Genomic DNA, 24351 nt, shown 5'->3' on the forward strand with positions numbered 1-24351 from the left:
CATCCCTCCGCAGCGCCGCCTCCTCCCTCCGTAAGCCCCGCCCCCGCCCGCGCACCCACCCCGCCCCCCGGCTTTCCCGTCCCAGGACGCGTTGCGCGGCCCGGGCCGGAAGTCCTCGAGTTCCCGGGTGTGTGTCTGTGTCTGTGTCTCGCGGCGGTACGCCGCCGCGGTCAAGCTCCTAGGGGGTCGGCGTCTGGAGCGTCACCTCTGTCACTGCCGCCACCACACCGAGTCACTTCTAGAGGGACCGAGGCCCGGCCCTTCGCCGGGTGGAGAAGATGTTGCCCCTGTCCATCAAGGATGATGAATACAAACCACCCAAATTCAATCTGTTTGGCAAGATCTCAGGCTGGTTTAGGTGCGGGGTGCTGTGTCTGCGGGGAGGGGGCTGCCCGGCAGGACACAAAGCCGGGAGCGAAGGGTGGTCTGAGGTCCAGGGTGGGAGCGTCACCCTCCCGCGGTGGTGGAAGGAGCATGTGGACTGGGTGGGTCTTGAAAGGGGGTGGGGGGACTCGATGTTAGGGTCCCGGCACCCCCTTGGCTCCTGCCTGCTTCTAATAACCCCGTGTCGTGCTCAGGTCCATCCTGTCGGACAAGACATCTCGGAACCTGTTTTTCTTCCTGTGCCTGAACCTCTCTTTCGCTTTTGTGGAACTACTCTACGGCATCTGGAGCAACTGGTAACCAAAGGGGAAGATGATTGGGGCGGAAGCAGAGGGTGAGGGAAAGTAGCCACTATTTGCTTAGTGCCACGTAGCTCCTTACCGGTTCAGGTCTTACCTTTGCCACTACTACTTCTGCTGGGTTGCTTTCTCTTAACCTTCAGCAACGCGGAAGGGAAGGGATGCTTTTCTAAGATCAGGGCCCTTAAAGTACAGCCTCTTTGATTTCCTGCGACTCCATCAGACAGCACTGACAGGCCCCCTCTTCCTCGCCCCCCTACCACCCCCCCACCCCCAGTTAAACTTAATCTCTTCTCTAACTTCTTGTCTTCGCTTTACCTCAGGAAAACTGGGAGGATCATGTTAGCTAACCTCGCGGTGGGTGTGGTGTATTTTGGATTTTACCCTTAAGATTCTGAGAGGGGAGGTCTGAGCTACCCTGTTGAAATTATGATTATCTTTGAGTGGCTTTTGAAGAGGTTTGTGAGGAGATCTGCGGCAAAGCATATGTCCTTCTCTTTTATAATGAAACTGTTTCATTATATTGCCTCTTATCTTCACTGCAGTAGAAGATTCCCATACAGTTTTCTGAAAGTGCCTCTTGATTTGATGGCTTTTGGTGTCGTCTTTGGGTTTTTTGCTTGTTTCTATTTTCTATGTGATTTGGGTAGAGGAGAGTTCAGTGTGACTAAGGAAATAAAGTCTCTAGCATTTAAGTATTCCTGTGGAATAACTCCTGGGCTTGTGAAATTGCTCTGCAAATAACACTATCAACACACTTCTCAAGTGTGCTAACTCTATCTATAGGTATTATCCCCTTTAAGAATCTGCTGGGGGGGGGGGGCTGGAGTTTAGAGTGCTTGCTATGGTTTCAGAGGCTCAGAGTTTAGTTTTCTGGAGGCTCACAATGACTATATAACTCCAGCTTCAAGGGATCTGACACCCTCTTCTGAACCCCCACAGAGACACACACACAGAGACACACACATGTGGCAGACACACATGTAAACATTTTAAAAACTGTTAAAGAAAAAGATATAAATCTTCCAGAATCTTCGAGGGTGAGTTATATAGGGTCTTAGATTAGCCTGTGCCATTCATGGTTTGCTTTTTGTTGATTCTATTAAACTAACTTTTAAAATCCATTTCAGACAGGGAAAAAAAAATGATAGTCTTTGAGCTCTAGCTCTGTTGAGGTTGAATAAAAGTAGTAATCTTTCACCTCCTTGTGGTATGTCTTAATGGTATAGTTCTTGCCTACTATGTGTTAGGCCCAGGATTCAGTCCCCAGGACTGTCAAATGCACACACATACACACACTCAGGACGATCTCTGGGAGTTTGTTTACATGGTTCCAGGACAGCCAAAATTAAGAGACCCTGTCTCAGAAAATGAAAAGCAGAAACAAAACAAAACCTTCAGTGAGTAGTAGATTACAAAGATTATTGATTTTGTTATTGTTTGGGGTACAAAAGTCAAATTGACATTATTAAATCTTGATATATTTAGTAGCCATTTTGATTCCCCTGTATCTGTATATTTTGAGTGTACTCCATAACAGATATTTTTAATCTCCTAAAGTTTGTACCCTTCAATATATTGTATACGCGGAAAGCACTATAGTCTTAACTTGTATGTGAATTTAACACTTTAATCATTAATATATACTATTTTTAATATATATTTTCCTCTTTCTGAACTATGTAATAATTTTGGCACATGTGCTGCTTATTCTGTGACTACATTGTAGCTTGTATCACACATTTTACTAATTACTCTAGTAATCACACACACACACACACACACACACACACACACACACACACACAGAGCAAGACAGCTGTAAGCCTATGATCCCAGTATACTGAAGGTGGAGGCAGGAAGATCAGAAGTTAAATACCATCTTCAGCTACATACTGTGTTTCATTATGACCTTTCATTGGCATAAATCACTTCATGGATTCATATCTTAAGTGTCCGAGCCACTTATTTCATGGGAAGTTGGGTGTATGATACCTTTTTGATCATAGAGTTGAGTTGAAGTACGAAAACCATTATTGCCCAAACTGTTAGTATACATCATTGCATAAGGAAAATACTGGCAGTATGTGACTTTTTAATATGTCCTTAGGTGTTTTGCTCTTCTGCTTTTGGGTGACTTTCTGCTGTCCTCCAATGACTTGTTCTTCTGTACCCTAATTGTTTATTCTCTCATTTTGTTGCTAAATCCTTCAGACTTGACATGCAGCTTTATTGCCTGTCTTGCTGCAGTCGTTTATCTTATACCTAGGTATATCAAGTTATTCCCCAATTTTGATTTGTTTCAGTGGATATGAAACATAAATCATTTGGTGCTAGAGAGGATTTAGAAATTTGTTGAGACTTGTGGTATGGCCTAGTGATATAGTTCTTGCCTACCATATAGTAGGCCCTGGATTCAATCCCCAGTACTGCCAGATACACACACACACACACACACACACACACACACACACACACAGAGCAAGACAGCTATAAGCCTATGATCCCAGTATATTGAAGGTGGAGCCAGGAAGATCAGAAGTTAAATATAATCTTCAGCTACATACTGATTTCCTAAGAGCTAGAGCCCACTTCCAAAAGGAAAAGAAAAAAAGAGAGAGGATTTTGTTTTTAACTTAGATCTTTTCATAATGAGGCTTCCTATGTTATTTGGACACCAAAGTTTTCAGTTTTTTTGTTTTTTTTTTTTTTTGGAGTGGACATATTTTATGAGATTGGATTGTCTCTGTGCCTATTTCTTACCTAGACCTACTGTGTCTTGGTCATTTTTATCTTTGACTTTATTCTTTAAAAATAAGTTTCAGGGGCCCTATGTGGCTCAGAGGTTAAGAGCATTGACTTTCTTCCAGAGGTTCTGAGTTCAATTACCAGCAATCACATTGTGGCTCACAACCATCTATAATGAAATCTGGCATGCAGGCAAACATACAGACAGAACACTGTATACATAATAAATAAATCTTTTAAAAAATACATATTTCAGGTTGTTGAACCTGAAAAATCAAAAAGTTGTTTTTCCCAATGTAGGGAATTAAACCATAAATGAAACACTCCCCTCACAAAAAATGCAAAGAAATATTTAATAGAGTTGAAACAAATATTAAGTTGTTCTGATTTCATTTCCAGTGCCTCCGTTTTGAAGGAAGAGTTTAGCTTTAATTAGGCTGTGTGTCTTTTGGTGAGGAGGAAGAAGAACTCGGTTCTGCCCACTTCCCCCCACTGCTATCCACTCTTTACCTTGTAACTAATGGTCACTTTACTTAAAGCTCAGTATATGTGTCATGTGTTCTGGTGCCATAGTCAGGCATATTGGCACTTAGTACAGTGTAGGGGCTTATTTTGTGTTTGCTGAAGGAAAGAATGAATGGTTGTATGTGTGGATGTATCTGTCTATATTGATAACTGTTCTGTCAGGGGAAACACAAATAAACACTGGAAAGAAAAAGTTAACCTCCTTTGGTTCTTAGAAGTTGGGAGGAAAGTGTAGGGCTACTATCTATGTATCTGTGTTTTTTGTTTCCTTTGAGAATGCTTTCTTTCTGGTATTTTCTTTTCCTCCCCCCCCCCCTTCCTATTATTGAATATAGCTTTTTTTTCTTGTATAATGTATCCTGATTATGGTTTCCCTCTCTCTGCTTTTCTCAATTCCTCCTTACTTCTCCCATCCAGATCCACACCCTTTATGTCTCTCATTGGAAAACAAGTGGGCTTCTAAGGGGTAAACTGAAATAAAAGATAAGATAAAACAAAACCTAATACATTGGTATTGAACAAACCAAACCCACAGAAGGAAACAGGCTCGAGAGATGACACAAGAACCAGATACCCACTCATTCATTCACACAGGAATCCCATAAAAATGCTAAACTGGAAGCTGTAATACATACACAGAGGACCTGATACAGGCCCTGTTAATTTTCATTCATTTATTGTTGAGTAACTACATAGTGAAAGAATGTAGTTTTGTATCATCAAGGATAGTTTTTTCAAGTTACAGAAAAAAGCAAAGCCAATAATTGTTTAGACAGACAGTACCTTCTTCCACAGTCCCTTGACGAAGTTCCAGAGAGAACAAGGCAAAAAAAGAACAGAGACTTCTAAGACTTAATCTGGATGCTAACACATAATGCTTTTCCTCATACTTTTATCACATGGTCATGCCTAGAAGCAATGTGATGTATTCCACAAAATCATGTAGATTGATACGAGCCACAAGAGCATATGTACTGGAGAAACAGACCAACCCACAACATAGAAAGTCAAAGTGCAGTGTTTTTGTTTTCTTCTTTCAAAGTTCCAGCAAGGCTTCAGCACCTTTTATCTGACTTTTATGCTGATTCCTGCCCCCATATATTCTAGTATACCACTGTGTTTGGCTTTATGCATTTTCATGCTGTTCTGTTATGCGTTTACTTCATCGGTTTAAAAACTTAATTTCAATTGTATCATACACTGAAAGTGTTGAAAATAGTTTCACTGAGACCAGCGGTTCTCAACCTGTGGGTCACAACCCCTTTTTCAAAGCTCTTATTTCCAAAAATATTTGCATTAGATAGATTCATAACAGTAGTAAAATTACAGTAACAAAGTAATGACAAAATAGTTTCATGTTTTTTTTGGGGGGGGTCATCCCAAATGAGGAACTGTGTTAAAGGGTCACAGCATTAGGAATGTTGAGAACCACTTGCTTTAGACACTGAAAAAGCTTATGAAACAGACCGAAAGTTGATGTTTCTGTTTTCATAAACATTTGTTCTAGAAATGCTAATGGCTATATTGGAGGTTTTTATGTAATGGATATAGAAGATGTTTATTAATTGGTTTATTAATGAAAGTGCCCTCATCGTTAATCACGTATTTTTCTATTATAAATTAAAATTAAATGTTATCAAGCTGGGAAACTTGTATGACAACTCTTCAGCTGTGATGGAAGCCTTTGCCTTCTCACCTTAAAAACTTACATGAGTATTTCATTTTGATGAACATTAAGGATCATAGAATGTCATGGAGTTGTAAGTTATTTAACTACAGTTCATTAGTTTACTAACTTTACAAATGTCATGATCCTAACAATTTTCTTTTTTGTTTTTTTTTTTTTAATGTGTTTGTGTGTGATTATCTTTGTGTGCATGCATGTATGTGTCAGGGTACCCGAGGTCAGAAATTGAATTCAGTAGCATCCTAGATCCCTTCATTTTTGAGACTGATTGATCTCCAACCTAGTTTTCTAAATTTACACTTAGCCCTCTTATTACATGTTATGGAAATCAGCTGGACAGGGGTTTGTAGTTATAATGAACCCTTGTCTTCAATTGTGAATTAATATTTAACAACCATTGTGAGTACACTGTTAGCTCAGAGGCCTTTTTAGAAACTTTTTATAATGGAAAATCTTAAGCATGTGTAAAAATCATAATGAACACCTTGTACTCACCACACATCTTTACAATCCATTTCACCCATTTTGTCACCCCTGTCCCACTGCTGGATTGACTTAAACAGATACAAGAGCCAGTCTTTCATAACTGCTTATGGCTGATTCTTTAAAAGACAAGAGCCATGCTTAGCAGTTCCAAGTGCCTGATGTCCTTTCTTGTTTCATGTATTCTTCTTAACATTATAGAATGTTTGTTTGGCTGATAGGGGAAGATCTTACACCTCTTAGAACTGATAGCTTTTTCTTCCTGCCTTTATTTTTACAAGTGGACCGTAAATATTTTTTTCTTTTCTTTTTTAAAAGCTGGTCTTAAACTAGGGCAGTCTCAAACTTCCCAGTGCCATAATTATAGCTAGATTCATGCTGCCACTCCTAGTGTTAGGTAAAATCCTTCTCAAGAATTTCTTACCCTTCCCGCTCCCCTCCTTCCTCCTTCTTTACTGTTCTTTGAAGACAGGATCTTACACTATAGCCTATGGTAGCCTAATATGCATTGGGTAGTGATGGGAGATGTCATTCTGTATATGTTTCTCATACTGGTTAATAATAAAGCACTGTTGGCCAATAGGAAAGGAAGATAGGAGGGACTAGGAAACAAGGAGGAAATAGGAAGTAGTAGGGAGGAGTCAAGATGGAGAGTCTGGAGAGAGCTGGACGCCAGCCGCCTCCCCGGTAAGAGAAGGCCATGTAAAAATACATAGATCAGCAGAAATGGGTTAATAATTAAAGGCAGAGCTAGCCAATAAGAAACAAGTAACCGGGCCAACAGTATTGTACCAAATACAGAGTCTCTGTGTATTATTTGGAGCTGGTGCGGCGGCAGGACAATACCGGCGGCGGGCAGAAAAACCATACTCGTTACAGGGTAGTCCAGGCTGGACTCACTCATAGGGTTACTCTTGCCTCAGGCTCTTCAGTGCTGAGATTATTCTGTGAACCATGATTAGCTTCAAGTGTTTCTTTTGTTCGTAAGTGTTAGGATTTCTCCTATACACCAAAGGAAATTTCCCTTATTCAAATGTCTTTGGCTAGTCACATGGAGAAAGTATCTTAAAACTTTTTGAAAGAAATTAGTGTTTAAAGAGGAACCCAGAGCAAGTATGCTGATTGGAGGAAATACTTTTTCTTTAGCACATTTTACTTGATGTGCAAATCCATAATTTTAGGTAATATCTATGCCACCTGTATGTTTTACTTTTCATTTTTCAAAAGTTTATGTTACATTTTATTTGCCGTGTGTGCATGCATGCACATGAGTGCATATGTGAGGGACTACATGCCTTGGAGCACATGTGGAGGCCAACGGATACCCGGATGGAATTGGTGTTCTCTTTCTACCATGTGAGTCCTGGGTCTTGAACACAGGGCATCGGATTTAGTGTCAGGCATCTTTCCCTCTTGAATAACCTCACTAGCCCCTACCCTTAAGTTTTAAAGAACTTTGTGCCACTAGTCAAAGTGATAATTCATGATGGGTAACACTTGCTAGTACTGAAGATGAGAAACCAACGCCACATTTTCCCAGCAGCGTTTTCCCAGTGAGTTTGAATTCAAGGCTTTTCATGTGGGTTTATCTACTCATCTCTAGCTAAGTAACTTTTACATCATGGTCCTCAGTTCAGGGAGATGGCTTCATATCATCTGCTGTAAGAGAACATGGTGCTCTTGCATCTCAGAAGAGGAAGTAAATTTTCAGGTTCGGTTACATTTTATTAAATGCTAAAACTGCCCTGGGAATATGATACACCATAAAAATAAATACAAGTATTAAAGAGAATTTGATTGCTACAGTCTACAGGACTTACTCTTTTATGTTTCCCTTAAGGCAGTGTTTTGTATCCATTGAACATATAGAAGGCAGATTTGCTGGGGTTCCTGTAAAAGCACTACAAGTTAAGTGGCTAGCACATGAGAAGTTTCTAGTCTCACATTTGGGAGGGGATAAATCTGACTTCCAGGTGTCCACAGGGATTTGGGGAAGAATTGCCTAACTTCAGGTGGTTTGCTGGTAATTTTTAACATTTCCTTGGCTTGTAGAAGCATTTCTCTCATCTCTGTCTTAATGTTTCTTGGTCTCCTGTGTGTCTTCCTCCAAATTTCTGGGCCTTTTAAATAACGATACCTGTCAGGACCCATTTATGATGTCCTAACCAAGCATATCTGCAGGGAGCCTGTCGCTAAACAAAATCACATTAATTGTACAGCTAGATAGACAGATAGATATATGCATGCATGCATACATAAATACATACATGCATACTTACATATATGCATACTTACATACATAATGTGTGAGCAGTGGTGTCCCTCATTGCCGTAGTAGCAATCACAGTGTCTTGATTCACTTAATGAGGTGTGTAGCTGAGTCCAAGATGGCTGCCCAGAGGAAACTTCCTTGTATTAAAGAGGAAATAATTACAACAGAAAAGGGACCTAAGAATAACCCAGAAGGGCTAGGAAAGGAAAGGGAAGAAAGGATAAGTTGAAGTGTTGGCTTGCCACTTTGTATGGCTCTGGGAACTAAAGGTAAAGAGAATACAGCCTAGGCCTATGTTGGGAGCTCTTCCTGGGATCTAGAGCCTTGAACCTCAGAGGAAGAGTTGGACAGTAAAGAGGTAAAAGTTGAGGTGAAAGTGAGAGATGGTGGATGAGACCCAGTTCTCCAGGCAAGACAGGACCATTTTCACCGAGAAAGGCTGGTTCAGTAGTGAGTTTGGGACTGGACAGAGCATTAGTGGCTCTGATGAGCCATACTCTGCCTGCTGCTGTGGAAGGAGCTCTTGTGGGATGGAAACCAGGACAGTCACTTCTCTGATAAGGTGGCCAAAGTACTGGTGGGTGAGGCCTGCTGTAAGCTCAGTGTTGAAGTGTAGATGCATCCGTTTGCTGTTTGTGTGGTTGTTATTTCTGACATAAGCTTTTAACTGCTGAGCCATCTCTCCAACTCCCATGCTTCATGCAATAGGAAGTTTAAGGTGAACTTGACACTGTCTTGAATGAAGTGAAAGTGTAGCGTATTTGGGGACATATGTCTTCTGATCCCTTGCTCTTGTGTCACATGTACTGAAATGGAAATGGTGCCGAGGCTAGCCCTGGCCTGAACAAATGACTTACATCCATGAAGCTTCATTTACATCTAAGTGAAGGCTATGGCGTATTGTTTCGCGGGTGTGGGGTGCAGCTCAGTGAAGAGCATAGATTTAGTGTGTCTGAAGCATGGGTTCACCACAAGCACTCAAAAGGTTTTGGTCTTTTTATTTATAACCATCAACATCTTTCCATTTATTTAGGTCATCTTAATTTCTTCAGTATTTTTCAGTTTTCAGAGCATACGTTTTGTAATTTGTTAAATTTATCTTTTAAAATGTTAACTTTTCTTTTGAGTACTATTGTAAATGGAAAATTTTTAGTTCACTTTTGTTCTTTGTTACATGTAGGGGTGCAAATTATTTTGATGCTTCTTATTTTTATCCTGCTAAATTACTGAGTTAATTTACTAATTCAATTAGGGATTTGGGATATTCTTTAAGGTCTTCTGTATATAATACATCAGTAAATATATATAATTTTATTTCTTCCCTTATCTGAGGAATTTTGATTTCATTTCCTATTTTATTGCCTGGTTCAGACTCTCCAGTAAAATAAGTAAAACAAATAAAAAGGGACATAATTTTCATATTCCTGATCTCAGAGGAAAAAACAGCCTTTCACAATTAACTAGTCTATTAATTTCACCATTTACTGATGATATCAGCTATATGTCTTTGTAGCTGATGTAATACAGAAAGTTAAAGAAATTCCTTGTATTCAAATTTGTTGTGTATTTTTATCATCAGGGATGTTATATTTTATGCAATATCTTTCATCTATTGAAATATTTTATCCTTTATTCATATGATACATTACAGTGATCGATTTTCATATATTAAACCATCCTTGCATTCTTGGATTCAGTCACAGTTGGTCAGGGTATGTTTACTCTTGACGTGTATGTAGTACTGGGTGTGCTTGCTCTTGTCTTGTTGAGGGTTTTTGGATTCATTTTACCTCTGCATAATAGTTTCTCATAATAGTTCATCTGGCTTTAGTCATAAGGTACCACTGATCTTATCCTAGGGAAGTATTCTCTTATGTTATATTTTTTTCCCCAAGTGTTTGTGAAAGATTGGTATTCATTATGTTTTAAATGCTTGAGAATTAGCTAGTGAAGCCAGCATTGGAAGTATTATTGGAGCTTATTGTTGCTGGAACTTTCGAAACAACCAAGTCAATCTTTTCTCACCGTAGGCTTCAGATTATCAACTTTCAAACAGCTTTGTGAGATTAGTTGCCCTTTGGTACTTGTTTTTAGATAATTTGTTGACATATGGTCGATAATTTTTCCATATTATTACCTTCCATTCTTTAGGTCAACAGTATCCTTCTTTATTATTGACTTTTAGTAGTTAAGATTTATTTATTTATTTTGCCATTGTTATTTTAACAAAGATTCTCACTTTGTAGCCCAGCTGGCCTCAACTACTCCCTGAGCTTCTGAGTTCTGGCATTATAGATTCACAATGGTCCTTAAGTCTATTTCAAGGATCAGTTGATGCAAATGTTGCCAATTTCTTTGATCTTTTCAAAGAGTCAACTTTTGGTTTTGATAATTTTTTCCCTTAAAAAATATTCTCAGATGTCCTTAAAGAGAGTAGAGGCGAGCAAACTTCCTTCTTATGTTCTTTGAACATGGTGCCATATTATATTATGACTTGAACCATTTCCAGTAAGAATAATCTGTGACTTTTTGTCCTTTCTTCTTTCTCTTTGGTGTTCCCTGTAAAGTGTGAAAGTCCCCCTCCCCAGTGGGTACTCACTAATTATCCTGGACTGTGATTGGCTGGTCCCTCTTCCCAGTGCCAGTGGGTACTCACTAATTACCCTGGACTGTGATTGGCTTGTCTTTCAAGAATTTTGAAAAATCCTAAACTACCTCATTTGATTCCTTCATGTAAAGTTTCTGTCTATGGAAATTCTCCATTTGTTCATGGATGTTCCATGAATGCTCTGTACCATATCCTTTAACCTATTAATTACTTTTGTATTTGTTTTGGCTGTATGTATGTCTGTGTACCACATGCATGTCAGGTGCCCACGGAGGCCAGAAGAAGAAATGACTCAGTGGTTAACAGCTTTTGCTGCTCTTACAGAGGACCAGCAGCTCACAGCTGTCTGTAAGTCCAGATCTAGGAATCTGACACTCTTCTTTTGGCCTTCACAGGAATCGGGCACATGTGGTACACAGACACACATGCAGGCAGTCATGTACATAAAATAAAACAAATAAATCTTAAAATATAATAATGATAGCAGACTTCTTTGCCTCTAGATAACAGCCCATCCTCCAGCAACAGTGTTTTTTTCCAGCCTTCTTATCTTAAGAGCAGTTGGCCTTTGTGAGCAGAAAGAGAGCAATTTCTATTCTACAGGACATGGCTGTTTTTGTTTGTTTGTTTTATTGGTGGTGGTTTTTATTTGTTTGTTTTTACCATTTTTTAGGCACTAGACTTTTAAGTGAACAGGATCTTTCTGTGTGTCATATTTCAGTGCTGCCTTAGAAGGTAATTCCAGATGACCTTTAGCTTTTAGGGAGAGTGTTTTACTGTTTGCTTTGTTTTATAATGTACTGTTATATTTGTTCTTTTCCAGCCTAGGCTTGATCTCCGACTCTTTCCACATGTTTTTTGACAGTACTGCCATATTGGCCGGATTGGCAGCTTCTGTTATTTCAAAGTGGAGAGATAATGATGCTTTCTCTTATGGGTAAGACTTTAAAATACTTTTCTTGAACTACAAGATACACAGAAAAATATACAGCTCTAAGGCCATGAGTTTTTATAAGTTTGCCTGTGTGGTTTGAGCCTTGAAACCCCCCTGAGGCCTCTTACAGGTCCTTCTTATTCATCTCCCTCAGGGTTACCCTTTAACTTCCTGGATTAAATGTGTCTGCTTTAGAAGTATATAGAGGAAGGAAGGGAATGGAGAAGTGATATAATTGTACTCTCAAAATAAAAGAAAGAACTTTTTTTTAAGTATATGATCAGAATGTGTAATGTAACTTTATTCATATACAGAATCTTTTGTTTGGCAGATAAGCTCTTAGTTTTACCAAAAAGATTTAGGAGATACATTGTTGCTGTGTAAGGATTTTCTCGTAGCCTATTTTTCGACAAAGAAAGTCGTATGAAACTGATCATATTTTTTTTTTTAATTTTTTTAAACTGGAGATACTCTGCTATTATATATTTAAAATTATTTCATAAGATGGTCTTATTGGTCTTTTTAGCTTTGTTTTTATGTACAGTGATCTCTATCTCCCCGCTTGTACACTCAGCCCCATGCTATGCAGGAACCATTAGAGACCCAGATTAGAGGCAGAGTTGGCGTCCTGCCCCCATGGACTGGAGAATCAACAAGCTTTCATTATTTGACTTAAGCTTCCCTATTTCCCTGACCTGAGCTCGTACAACATTTCATGGTATAATTCTGTTCATGTGTAAGCAGAGATGAGGACTGATGTCCTTTCCAGCCTTCCTTGTGCATGCTAATTCCTTCCTTGTTTACCCCTGCTTTATCTCTTTTCTTAGTGCTTTCTCACAGCACTCTTTAGCTGCCCTTCCTCTTTCCCCTTGCTCATGCTCACCTTTCCTGGCTCTGCCTCTGCCGCCCCCCCCCCCCAATCTCTTCCTCACTTTTGCTTATATCCCTCATGTTCTCCTGTCCTGGCTTTCTCTCTGGCCCTACCCCCTCCCTCCCTCTCGGCCTGTTTCCTCCACACCTTTTCAGTCTGCATACTGCTGTTGCCTTGGCTAGTTGACACATGAGACGTGCTCAGTCAGTTCTACTTTCACAAACTACAAGTTCTAATTCTAAGACTCCCTCTGTTCAGGTAAATAACCATCTATGATCTAGCTTTCTTCTTCGCTTTAAACCTACAAGCAGGCCCAGTAACGAACTAACTAACACTAATCCAGCAGTTTATGAGAATGCATGAAACATATCTACCGAGCTAGAAATTAGGAACCAAAAGATTCCTAAAATATTTTCTTGCCTTTGATCTTGAAATTCAGTAAGGATGAAAAGCTTTCTGTCAAGCATTAACTATAGGACTAGAGGGAGAAAATGATCTGTTTTGAACAATAATCCTGCTGATTTAGTAGATAAACCCCTTTCAAGTATAAATTATAGAAAAATGACTGTGTATTTCTTGAGTTTAGTACTTTTCTCCAAAACATACATGCTTTGATGAATAATAGTTGAATTTAATTTACTTGTATATATTTGAAAATGGAGTGTGAAATTCCTGTTCTGTTAGATCTGCTTGATAGGATGAACACAAACGTAACTGGGGAGAGGACCTATAAAGAGTTTGTTCAGCCTGGCATGATCACACATGGTTGTAACCCCAGAACTTGGAAATAATTTGAAGCCCTCATAGGTTCCAGAGTGAGTTCCAGGGTGTCCTTAGAGTGTCTCTACATAACCAGAAAAGAAAATGTCCTCTTTACTTAAAAGAATGTTTTTATAACAAAAGTTTTGTGTAGCATTGACTTAGGAAGCTGGCAAAAGCATTTTTTCTTAAAGGCAGCCTCCTTATAAAGTTTGAGTCAGCCTAGAACTTATAACCTTCCTGGCGCAGTCTCTGTGCATGCCACCACACAGTGTCTCAAGAGCAGTTCTCATGTTTGCAGCGTTGGTGAAGGACTAGCTGGCGTGAACACACATTGAGCTAACGTTGTTTCCGTGGCCTCAGCCAAATATGCCTTATGGAAGCACGAGATCTCTCTCCAGTGCTTCTCCTAAGTAGGAAGCCCAGAGACAGGGATGGACACGTAAAAGTGGTTTTATGTAATGATATGAAGATCGAGTTAGTTCTAAAAATAAATAACTACAAGTTTAGGCTGAGTATATTAGTTTAGAAAAAGATAATAAACATAAATCTCAGGGTTTCTCTGATGTAATGCAGGGATAATTTAACTTTACTTGAGATGAGAGCTCCATTTCCTAAAGATTTCATAGCCATAAGGTACAAAGTGAGTTCTCAGGATAGGAGAATAACTACTGTAAAAACCCAGTTTCCTGGACATTTTCTCTTGCTTTCTTTGTCCCCTTCTTTGTACACTTGCCTGGTCTTGTCCTCTCTACAGTGGCAGCTTAAGATTTACATTTCTGTGGCTCTCTAAGCCTACTTTGTGTTTTGTTTCATTTGCTATCAAATGTAGTTCATAGTAAATTAATCTCTTAATCCATCTTACAGTATTATATGACTGTAAATATGAAGACTTTGCTGGCACTTAAACATGTAACATGGTTTACAGTCTCTAAAACATACATTTATTTGGATTTTAAGAAGTGTAATTCACTGTTTGTCTTGTTCTTCTTTAGGTATGTTAGAGCAGAAGTTCTGGCTGGCTTTGTCAATGGGCTGTTTTTGATCTTCACTGCTTTCTTTATTTTCTCAGAAGGAGTTGAGGTATAGTAGATAATTATTAGAGTCAGGAAATGGCTTTTCTCAATGAAAATGTTTTAAAGATATAACGGAGATATAACGGAAATAGAGATCTTTTCAACTGTCGTTTATTGAGAGAAAATGTATGTGTATATGAGGATTTATGAAGTAGTGGAAAATTACATATATATATACATATACATATACATATTCACACACATATATATATATATAGATATAGATATATATAAAGTATCTTGATGGGAAACAATGGAATGGTAGTGCTCTATAAACTGTGAATCAAGTCCTGCCATTGAGAAGCAGAGGTGCGGTTTGAGTAATGGGGTCCTGTGGGAATTGTCTTTAAAACACCTAGGAGCTGATAGTTTTGCTGCTCAGCATTTAATACTTGGTGTACATTTTCTAAGAGTAGAAGGAGAGTGGGAGGATTAGTAAACATAGAAACAGCAAGAGGAACAGGTGTAGAAACAAATATCACGCATATTTACATTTATTTAGAGACAGTAACTGTTACTTTTTTGGCAGTATGTGAATACTTGCTTTAGCTGTCTCAACTTTGGGCAGGTAGTTTTGAGCACTTTTACTTATGATAATGACTAAAAATTTTCATATCGCACTATACTGCCAGCAGTTTCAATCAGGAACCGTACCAATGCCGTCTCTTTGTATTGTGTGTTTTCAGAGGGCATTGGCCCCCCCAGATGTGCACCACGAGAGACTGTTGCTTGTTTCAATTCTTGGATTTGTGGTAAACCTAGTGGGAATATTTGTTTTCAATCATGGAGGTCATGGACATTCTCATGGCTCTGGCTCTGGTATGATGGTTAGAACTATTTGTTTCTTCATTTTGTTAACATTTATTTGGTGTGTACGTGCGTGCATGCGTGCATGTGAGTGTGTGTGCATGTTTGTATAGGTCAGAGGACAATGTGGGAGAATTGGTTTTCTCTGTCCACCAAGTTCTGGGGCTCGAATTCAGGTCTTCAGTCTTGGGGGCAGATATCCTGGCAAGTCCCCATTGTTTTCCTCTTCTTTTTACTATTTTGCTTGTTTCTGTCATTAAATATTTTAGAAAATCATTAATTTTAAAGTTGCAGGAGTATGATATCTAGATACTCAGAAATGTCTTCCTGAGCCAGCCCTTGTTCTTCTCCATAGCTCTGCTCCAATGCCATTCAGACCTCTTATGCACATTATCATACTGGTATGGACTTCTCCAGATCTATGTAGCTCATCTGCTTTATGTAATATTTAATTCATAATAAATAACAGGTATCAGAAAACCACAAATCTGGTTGCTTAAACAAATTGTGTATGTGCTTGTAAGTTAGTGTGTAATACATTTTAAAGATCCTTCCATTTGTAGATGTTGGTCTACTATATATTTATGAAATCACTTTAGTATAATGAACTCACAGAAAACTCCATGGTATGAAGCCAGGCCTGGTGGTGCATGTCTGCTACAATCTCAGCACTTGGGAGACAGAGGCAGGAGGATTAATTCAGCCTTTCCTGTTCTACATAGTGAATTCCAGGCTATCTAGGGTGCATAGTGAGACCCTTTCTCAACCACAAAGCTAAATAAAGGCCAAAACAAAACAAAAACACAACAAAAAACAGAGGGAACAAGAAAACATATGAAGCTGCAGTGTTGCCTAGTTCAGACCTAGACCATTTCCATCACTACAGATAGTTCTTTTAATTCAGTATGTTAATGTAGCAGTAGGATTTATAAAACATGGTATATGTACATTTTTAGTAGTACCCTTATTTTTTTCAAGTTGCCTTCTTGCAATGACAGTTATATCCAGAAGTAAATGTATTCATTTTCTCCCCAGACTATATCAACCTTTAATATTAGAGATTAAAGTGGTTTTGTTCACATTTAATAAAGGTGGCTTCTTTTTCTTGTCTCTGGTTAGTAGGGAAGTTGGACATTCTACTGGTGTGTTTCTAGGCAATAACTGTCTCTCTGTTTTTGTTTTTTGTTTTTTTGTTTGTTTGTTTTTTCCACTTGTTGCTACCTTTGTTTTATGTGTTTTAAATATCTTTTCCAAGTTGATGCTTTAAGTTTCATATAGAGGTTAATTTGTAGGTAGTCTTTGATGGTTAGCGTTGATTGTCGCTGACACACCTGTGGGCTCCTGGGGAGAAAGACTCAGTGAAGTGTTGTCTACATTAGGTTGGCCTGTAGGCTTTCCTGACAGGGACTATCTCAGCGTAGTTAACTGAAGTGGTAGCACCATTGCCTAGTCAGGGATCCTGCAGTTGAGTTCAGCAGCAGGTAAGTGAGCTTGATGTTGGACATAGTAAGAGTAGCTGGATGACGTTATGTCTTGACTGAAACCTATAAGTGCAATCTGAAATAAGCGCTTTTTGCTCCAAATTTGCTTTTTTTTCTTCCAGGGTATTTTGGCACAGCAATAGAAATGAAAGTACAATATAGTCTGATTTTTGTCTTACATTTTTTTCATATGTATTTTCTTCTCTGTTTCAATGATTTTTCTATTCCAGGGCATGAACACCAAGTCCTCTGTGTTAATGCTCTCATTTTGGGTTGATGGTTTCTTGTTACCCACTTTGTTTTTCCATCTATTTATAACTTTTTTCTTCATAATGAGTGAGTTTGAGATATTTCCCCTTTAGGAAAAATAAGCATTTTTCCAGTCATTCTCCTAAGAGAGTTTTTAGTGATTGTCTTGGGAACATCAGCATCTAGTTCAGATGCTTAGTAAATTAATTCAGTAATACCCCTGTCCCAATGTACTCTTGTTCTCTTCCTCCTTTATTGTTATTGGAATTCATATTTATAACCCATCATTTTAGTTCTGCACTAAGTGGTTTGTGTGCTATCTTTTCAAACAGAGTTGTGAACACAAACTGTCTTTGTGATTATCTGTCCATTGTTTATTTTTTCTTTGTGTGGGTTTGAACTACTCTTTAATCTCCTTTGATTTATCCTGAGAACGCTTCACTATTGGAGGGGACAAGCTTTTGTTTTTCTGGATTGCCTCAGTTTCTCCTTTATTTTAAAGGGAATTCTATAGATTATAGAATTTTTCAGTTTTGTACCCCACCACTGCCATTTTGATATCCATCCACTGCCTTTTGGCCTCTAGGATTTCTTTCTTCTGTTTGTTTCACTTTGAAAGAGTTTTTTTTTACTATGTGTATGTACACATGTGCGCATGTGCCATGGCATGTGTGTTGACAAAGGTGGCATTCGGCATTGTGGAGGAGCATCCCTCCTTCTGTTCACTCTCCATCCTTTTGTTTCCTTTCTCCTTTTGTTCCAGAAGCAACCCCCTTGGAGCAGATTGTAGGCAAAGCATCAGGCTACATATACATGTACACTTGCATGTATTGTGGGGTTTCAACTAAGACCCTGAGTCAGCTTGAGACCTATCTGTAATTCCAGCTATTGGGAGGCTGAGGCAGGAGGATTGTTTGTTCTAGACCAACCTGGGATACATGATGAGACCTTCAGTTCTTGGGCTTTGTGCCTCCCTCTAGAAGATCCACCTGAGTCCCTCTCTCAGTGCAATGTGCTGGTGTTAACTGAACCGGGAACTAGGAGACGACCCACCATGGTCTGGTCTCCCTGAGGGCTGCTCTGTGAATCTGGAATTTCTCTTGAGTAGTGAGCTCTTAGTATTTGAAGTGCCGGTGTATATCAGCTATGCAGCAAGAAAAGACCGTCAAGATTTTCTCCTTAGTTTGCTTTCATCACCTGTGATGTCTCTGATACGATTGCGTTTATTATACTTGGACTTTAATGGATTTCTTGACTGTATGGTCATCAAACTGGGCCAATTTTCAGCTGTTGGTTCCTATTTTTCTCCCCTCCTCTTGCTCCTCTGGCTCCTTTTTCTTTCTCTTTTCTTTCTGCTTTTGAGGACATGGTCTCTACTTACCTGTTTGTATAGCAGCCATGGTTGCTGAGTCCTTCTGGTGTCTATTTTACTGTTGTGCTTTAATTCCAGAATCTCTGGTATCTAAAATTTATTGTTTTGAGAAAAACAAAAAACAAAGCAACGACAACAACAACAACAAAAAAAAACCTTTGCTTTATAGTCCGTGCTAATCTTTTAATTGCTGCCCTCCTGCCTCTACATCCTGAGTACTTAACTGGAGGCATGAGCCCACAACCTGGTTTTATAACTTCTATGCTGTTTTTCTTGTTGACTTACAGACTTTAGACAGACTTACTGAGTCTTCAGACCTGGTTTCTTTTTGCTCATTGAATATGTTTATATTAGCTGGTTAAAATTTGCTTACCAAGTCTTTGGGGCCTCTTTAGAAGTATCTCCAGTTGGTGTATGGCACAAGTTCCTATACCTTTGCTTGGCTCATTCCTTGATGAGAGCTGGACTTTAGGTCGTGTATTTTGAAAACTCTGACATCAAATTGTGTCTTCCCTTTAGAGTTTATTGTTTCTGGTGTTTTGTTCATGTGTTACTTTTGAGTCTTTCTAGATTGGATGACAAATCATGTGTTTCTTGTAGGATGTGGCCATTAAGCGGTCTGATAGTTTTTACTTTAGGATCTTCCTTCTGTTTTTTATCCTGTCTGACTAGTAGTCATTAGCCTGGAATGGCTTAGTAGTCACCCAGAATTTAGTCAATTTCCTCAAATGGCTTGCTTACAAATCTCCCACTTTAGGCAAAGGGAGAAAGTACATCTTCCAACTCTACTTCAAAGTTACCAGAGAGCCCTAAGTTTTATCTCCTGCTAGCTTAGAAGTTGCAAGGTCAATGAAAGACGAATGGCAGTTCTTTCTTTTTCAGATTATCTTAGTCTGTGCACACCCTTTTACATTCCCAGGAGTGTGTTGTTATCTTGCAGACTTCCTTGTGGAATCTGCCTCTCTGAGGTTTCCTGAAGTTCTCAGAAATCTAATGTCAGCAGCTGACTAACTGCTGGGAATTCCCCACTATTACCTTAGTGCCTGCTGAGCTCTCAGCCTAGGAGTCTCATGGAAACTAGAGACTGTGCCAGTGAGTTGCACTGATGGACAAATACTAGCTAACCAGAAGGTGGTGCTGTATCAATGTACCAAAAGCAACCTCATCACCCTGTTATCTACAGCTTGGTGGCTTTGAGTTATTTTATTTTGCTCCTGGGCTGGGAAGGGAAGACTGTGTTCCTTACAAGGCCTAGTAGATGATGACTTTCTGTGTATTCTGTGGTTCTCTTCGGTTGGCCAGAGCTCTGACATGGTTGCTTTATTACTTGTTTTCTTTTTTTTTTTTTTTCTCCCCCTATAGTCTTGGCACTTAGGAGAGGGTTGAGATTCTCTTTGCAGTTGTCTGGAAGGTGATCTGGAGATCCTGAAGGATTTGCATTTTCTGGCCTTCAGAGCTTATTCCTGGGCTCTGTGGTAGAACTCAGAATTGTTTGAGTACATTGATGGTATTTATTAGAAGCAAGTGTTATCTGCATTGAATGTGGAGACAGGATTCTTCTAACTAGTATTATTGTAATCAGTTATGAATTTTTACATCTCTCCTGTTCTAATATTGCTTGTTTTCTAGGTCATGGACACAGTCACTCCCTCTTTAATGGTGCTCTAGATCATACCCATGGCCATGAAGATCATTGCCATAGTCATGAAGCCAAACATGGAGCTGCACACAGCCATGACCATGCTCATGGACACGGACACTTCCATTCTCACGGTGAGTGCAGCCAGGGCACCAGCAGAGGGCTAGCCTTCCAAACCAACAACATGTGTGAGGTGACTTTCCAAGCTGGAATGGTCTATTGAGAGGACCTTAGCCTCAAGTGACTCTGTTTAAATGGCTTCCAGTGTTAGTTTCTTTTTATTGTACTGTCATATGAAGTTAAGGCAGTGGATTTAATTTTTTTCTTTTTTTTTTTTTAGTGAATATAATAATAAAATGCTAGTCTTTTTATTGTGTAAATGGGAAACAGTTGACGTTTAGCAAATTAAAAACTATGATTATTTTAAGTCTGACAAGGCCTTTAGTATATGTTATAAAAATACTAAAGATTTTTCAATTTTTATTATAACTTTATGTTAACTGCCTAATATTCTGTGCTTCTTCAGAAATCTTTATGTAATAGTAGTAGATGCTAAATTACAATGTATTTATCAACATATTATTCATATGTTGAGAGTATAGATTAATAGGAACTGCTTAGGTAACAAAATCTACCCATGTCTTAAATAAATTATGCATTTAGATGTTTACCGGCACTGGCCATGCGGACAGAATACTAAAGCTTTACATATGAACAAAGTGAGAAGAGCCTTGAGGATTGAACATTCCAATTTTGTAGTCTTCCAATTTTCAAAATACCTAATTGAAATATGATTGGTAAACAAAATGCTGTGCATATTCAATGCTTATGCTTTGATCTCAGGGACTAGTTTACCCTTGTGGAACCATTACTTCATTATAATGTGTAGACCTCGTTCCCATGACTTTCCTCCCACTTCTTTATTATTTATTCATTATTTAGATTAGAGCACAGCATAAATCCTGCCGTCCTGACAGCTTGAATTATACAGTACAGTGTCAGCTATAATTACTCCAGAGTTGTCCAGCTCTCTGGGCCTTATGCATAAATAGTGTAATTTAACGTTTGTACCCTTCGACACGACACTTACTTCTCCCTAGTGTCTGGAAAGGGCCAAGCTCTTCTCTGTTTCTATGAGTTTGACTCCTCCAGCTTCCTCATATAAATGGTAGCTGGTGTTGAGTTTTTCTTGCTTCACATGTCTTCTGAGTTTATCCATGTTGTCCTGAACTTCAGCTTTCTCTTCTAGAAGGAGGAAGGATACCCCCGTCACCCATCAGGCACATTTAGGTTGCTTCCCTGTCTTCAGTGTGGAAAGTCATGGTGCAGTGAATGGAAGCAGGCCTGCATCTCAGGGTCTGGGTTCCAGCTCCTTTGGTTTTGTGCCCAGAACTAATACTGGTGCTCTTGCTGTAACCACTTACCACTTTTTGTAGTGGTTGTACCAGTTTATATACCAGTTTACATTCCTATTAATAGTGTATAAGGGTTCCCTTTTCTCCACACACTCGCCAGTACTTTTTTTTTTTTTAATAGCCATGAGTCTTCCTAACAGTTTCCTTGAAATTGAAATTTGTATTTGTATTGGAATTTCTCTGCTGAGTACTGATGTTAAATTTCTTTCTCTATACCAATGGGACATTTTTCAATCTGACAGATATTTTCCTTTGAGTTGTTTGAGCGCTTCATATATTTTGGTATTAACAGTCAGACATATACTTTGTAGGTATTCTCTATACTCCTAAGGTTACCTTTTCTTTTTGTTCTTTCTGGTTTGGGGTGGTAATCCCATAGGTCAGCTTGCATTACCTCCTTCAATCTATAATATGCTATGTTTTGAAGCAGTTACACTGTCAGATCTGAAAATTAATTTTTTGAACACTTTTGTTCACATGCATTATCCCAATATAATTTTGAAAAATTGCTTATCCCTCGCTAATTTAACATGATTTCTGAAATGTTCTTGCAGTTATTAATTTCTGGCACATAATACCTTAATTAATTAAACAAGTAAAATATACTTATTTGATTTGGCCTTTTGAGACAGGGTCTCAGTATGTAGCCCTGAGTGGCCTGGAATTCATTATATAATCCCAGGCTGATACAGCAAGTATACTCCTTGTAAATAATATTTTAAGATGAAAGTTCTATGTGATTCTTTTGGTCACTGTCCTAGTTTGCTTCCTATTGTTAAAAACACTGAGCAAGTCTAGCAGTGTAATTCCAAATCCCAAATCTTGTACCTAAAGTCTTGCCACCTTGGACTCACTATCTTCTGGGCTCAAGTAACCCCACTTCCCCGCCCCCCGCCCTCTCATCCACAGCACACACAGCTTGTCTCATAGGCTCAGGCCTGCTCTTCTTCACACCTGTTATTGTCCTTGTCAGATGTCTCGTTGTCATCTCCCATCTGCTGAGGTCTCTACAGGAACTGAGGTTGTACCTTCACTGATGGCCTAATGTTTCCTCCTCAGAGTCCACAACCCTACTGCATGGTGCCAAGGCTCAGCTTCATCCCATAACCCCTTGGGTCTTCATCCCATAAGTCCTTGGATCTTCACACAACTAAGGCCACACCTTCATCAATGGTCTCCCCTGCCCTTTCACAGTGCCAAGCCAAAGCTGCTCTCATCCATTCAGTCCTGTAGCTTTTGGTGTCAACAAAATCAGTATATGTGCTTACACATTGCCGAGTTTGGCAGTCAGCTGGAGAATCACAGCTGCACAGCACCATCTGTATGCTGACCCTGAGAAACCTTCCCAGAAGATTTCATCTGTGCTGCTGGTCTCTTGTTAGTCAAAGCTGAGTCTTCAGCCCTAGCTAACCAGCATCAGTTGTGCCAGTAAAGCAACAGTGCCAATTCCACAGACTATTAGTCCAAAATATCATGTGAATGGTCTTTATTTCCCACTGTAATTTCACAAGCCAGGCCTCCGACATCTGCACCTCTGTCCTCAATCTAACCTTCCAAGCTCCTATAACAGTGGAAGCTCTGAGCATCCAGCAGCCTTTTGAGCCCAGAGTTTCACAGTCCTCCCTAAACACGATTAAGCTGCAGTTTATATTCCAGTTTGTTTTCTGTGTCTGTGATAAATACCATGACCAAAAGCAACTTGGGAAGGAAAGGGTTTATTTTACCTTACAAGGGAGAGTTCATCATCAAGGGAAGTCAAGGCAGTAACCTAGAGGCAGGAACTGAAGCAAACAAACACAGTGAATTCTCCCTACCTTGGTGACTTGAGGCTCACTAGTCAGAGCCATAGATTACTATAAAGTTCCCATCATTGATTTCTCTTTATTGTTCCCATTTTCCTGCCTTTCCAGAGTTTCCTGTTAACGGAGTATGCTTGCATGCATTCTTAACTGATGAGACAGGAATGCAGGGCTGTGGATGGCTCAGTTGGTAAAGTGCCTGCTTCACAGGCACAAGGACCTAGCTTGGTCCAGAGTACCCACATAAAAAACTGGGGAGCAAGAAGTGGTGGGGTGCTCCTAGAGCTCTACCCCGTGAGCAGATACAGGTGGATCCCTGAAGCTCATCAGTCAGACAGTCTAGCTGAGTAGATGGGCTTCAGGATCAACAAGAAACCTTGCCTCTAAAAGTAAAGGTGGAGTGCGATGGAGGAATCATGTCAGCCTCGGGCCTCACACATGTTCACATCCGTGCTAATATGTGTACACATCACATACAAAAATTAATATAGCCAATAGATTAACATGAATACAAATTTAAATTTATTCTTCTCTGTGAACTTAATATTTTACATTCAGGGATTTCTTTAAACCAGAATTATTGGAGTCATTAAATACAAAGCAATTAAAGTAGTTTTGTCTCAAATTTTGTTAGTTATGAACTGTCACAAGATAACATTTTACTTGAAATATCTTTCTGAATTAAAGTTCTTTTTTTTTTCTGTTTTGTTTTTTAAAACAGGGATTCACTCTGTAGTGCAGGTTGCCCAGGACTCACCATGTAGCCCAGGCTGGCCTCCAACTCACAGCAATTCCTCCCTCAGCCTCCCAAGTGCTGAGGTTAAAGATGTTAGCCATTGCTACCAGCTTTTGTTTAAAAAAAAAAAAAATTTAGATAAATAATGCTGACATAAACTATAATTCTTACAATAGGATCTATTAGCTAGTCATTAGAATTTAACTG

The 24351-nt window shown here is 39.2% G+C and overlaps 1 protein-coding gene across 1 annotated transcript in view; it reads left to right on the top strand.

The window, feature by feature from the left end:
* Positions 1-91: 91 nt before the first annotated feature.
* Positions 92-24351, top strand: part of Slc30a7 (solute carrier family 30 member 7) — a 69921-nt gene continuing 45661 nt past the window's right edge. The window contains exons 1-6 of the mRNA XM_051185627.1: positions 92-358; positions 579-680; positions 11830-11943; positions 14566-14653; positions 15333-15465; positions 20185-20328. Coding sequence (XP_051041584.1) covers positions 279-358; positions 579-680; positions 11830-11943; positions 14566-14653; positions 15333-15465; positions 20185-20328 — 661 coding nt within the window. The 5' untranslated portion in view covers positions 92-278. The remainder of the gene's footprint in view (positions 359-578; positions 681-11829; positions 11944-14565; positions 14654-15332; positions 15466-20184; positions 20329-24351) is intronic.

The sequence above is a fragment of the Phodopus roborovskii genome, unplaced genomic scaffold, assembly GCF_943737965.1.
Source record: "Phodopus roborovskii unplaced genomic scaffold, PHOROB, whole genome shotgun sequence".
NCBI classification, from domain to species: domain Eukaryota; kingdom Metazoa; phylum Chordata; class Mammalia; order Rodentia; family Cricetidae; genus Phodopus; species Phodopus roborovskii.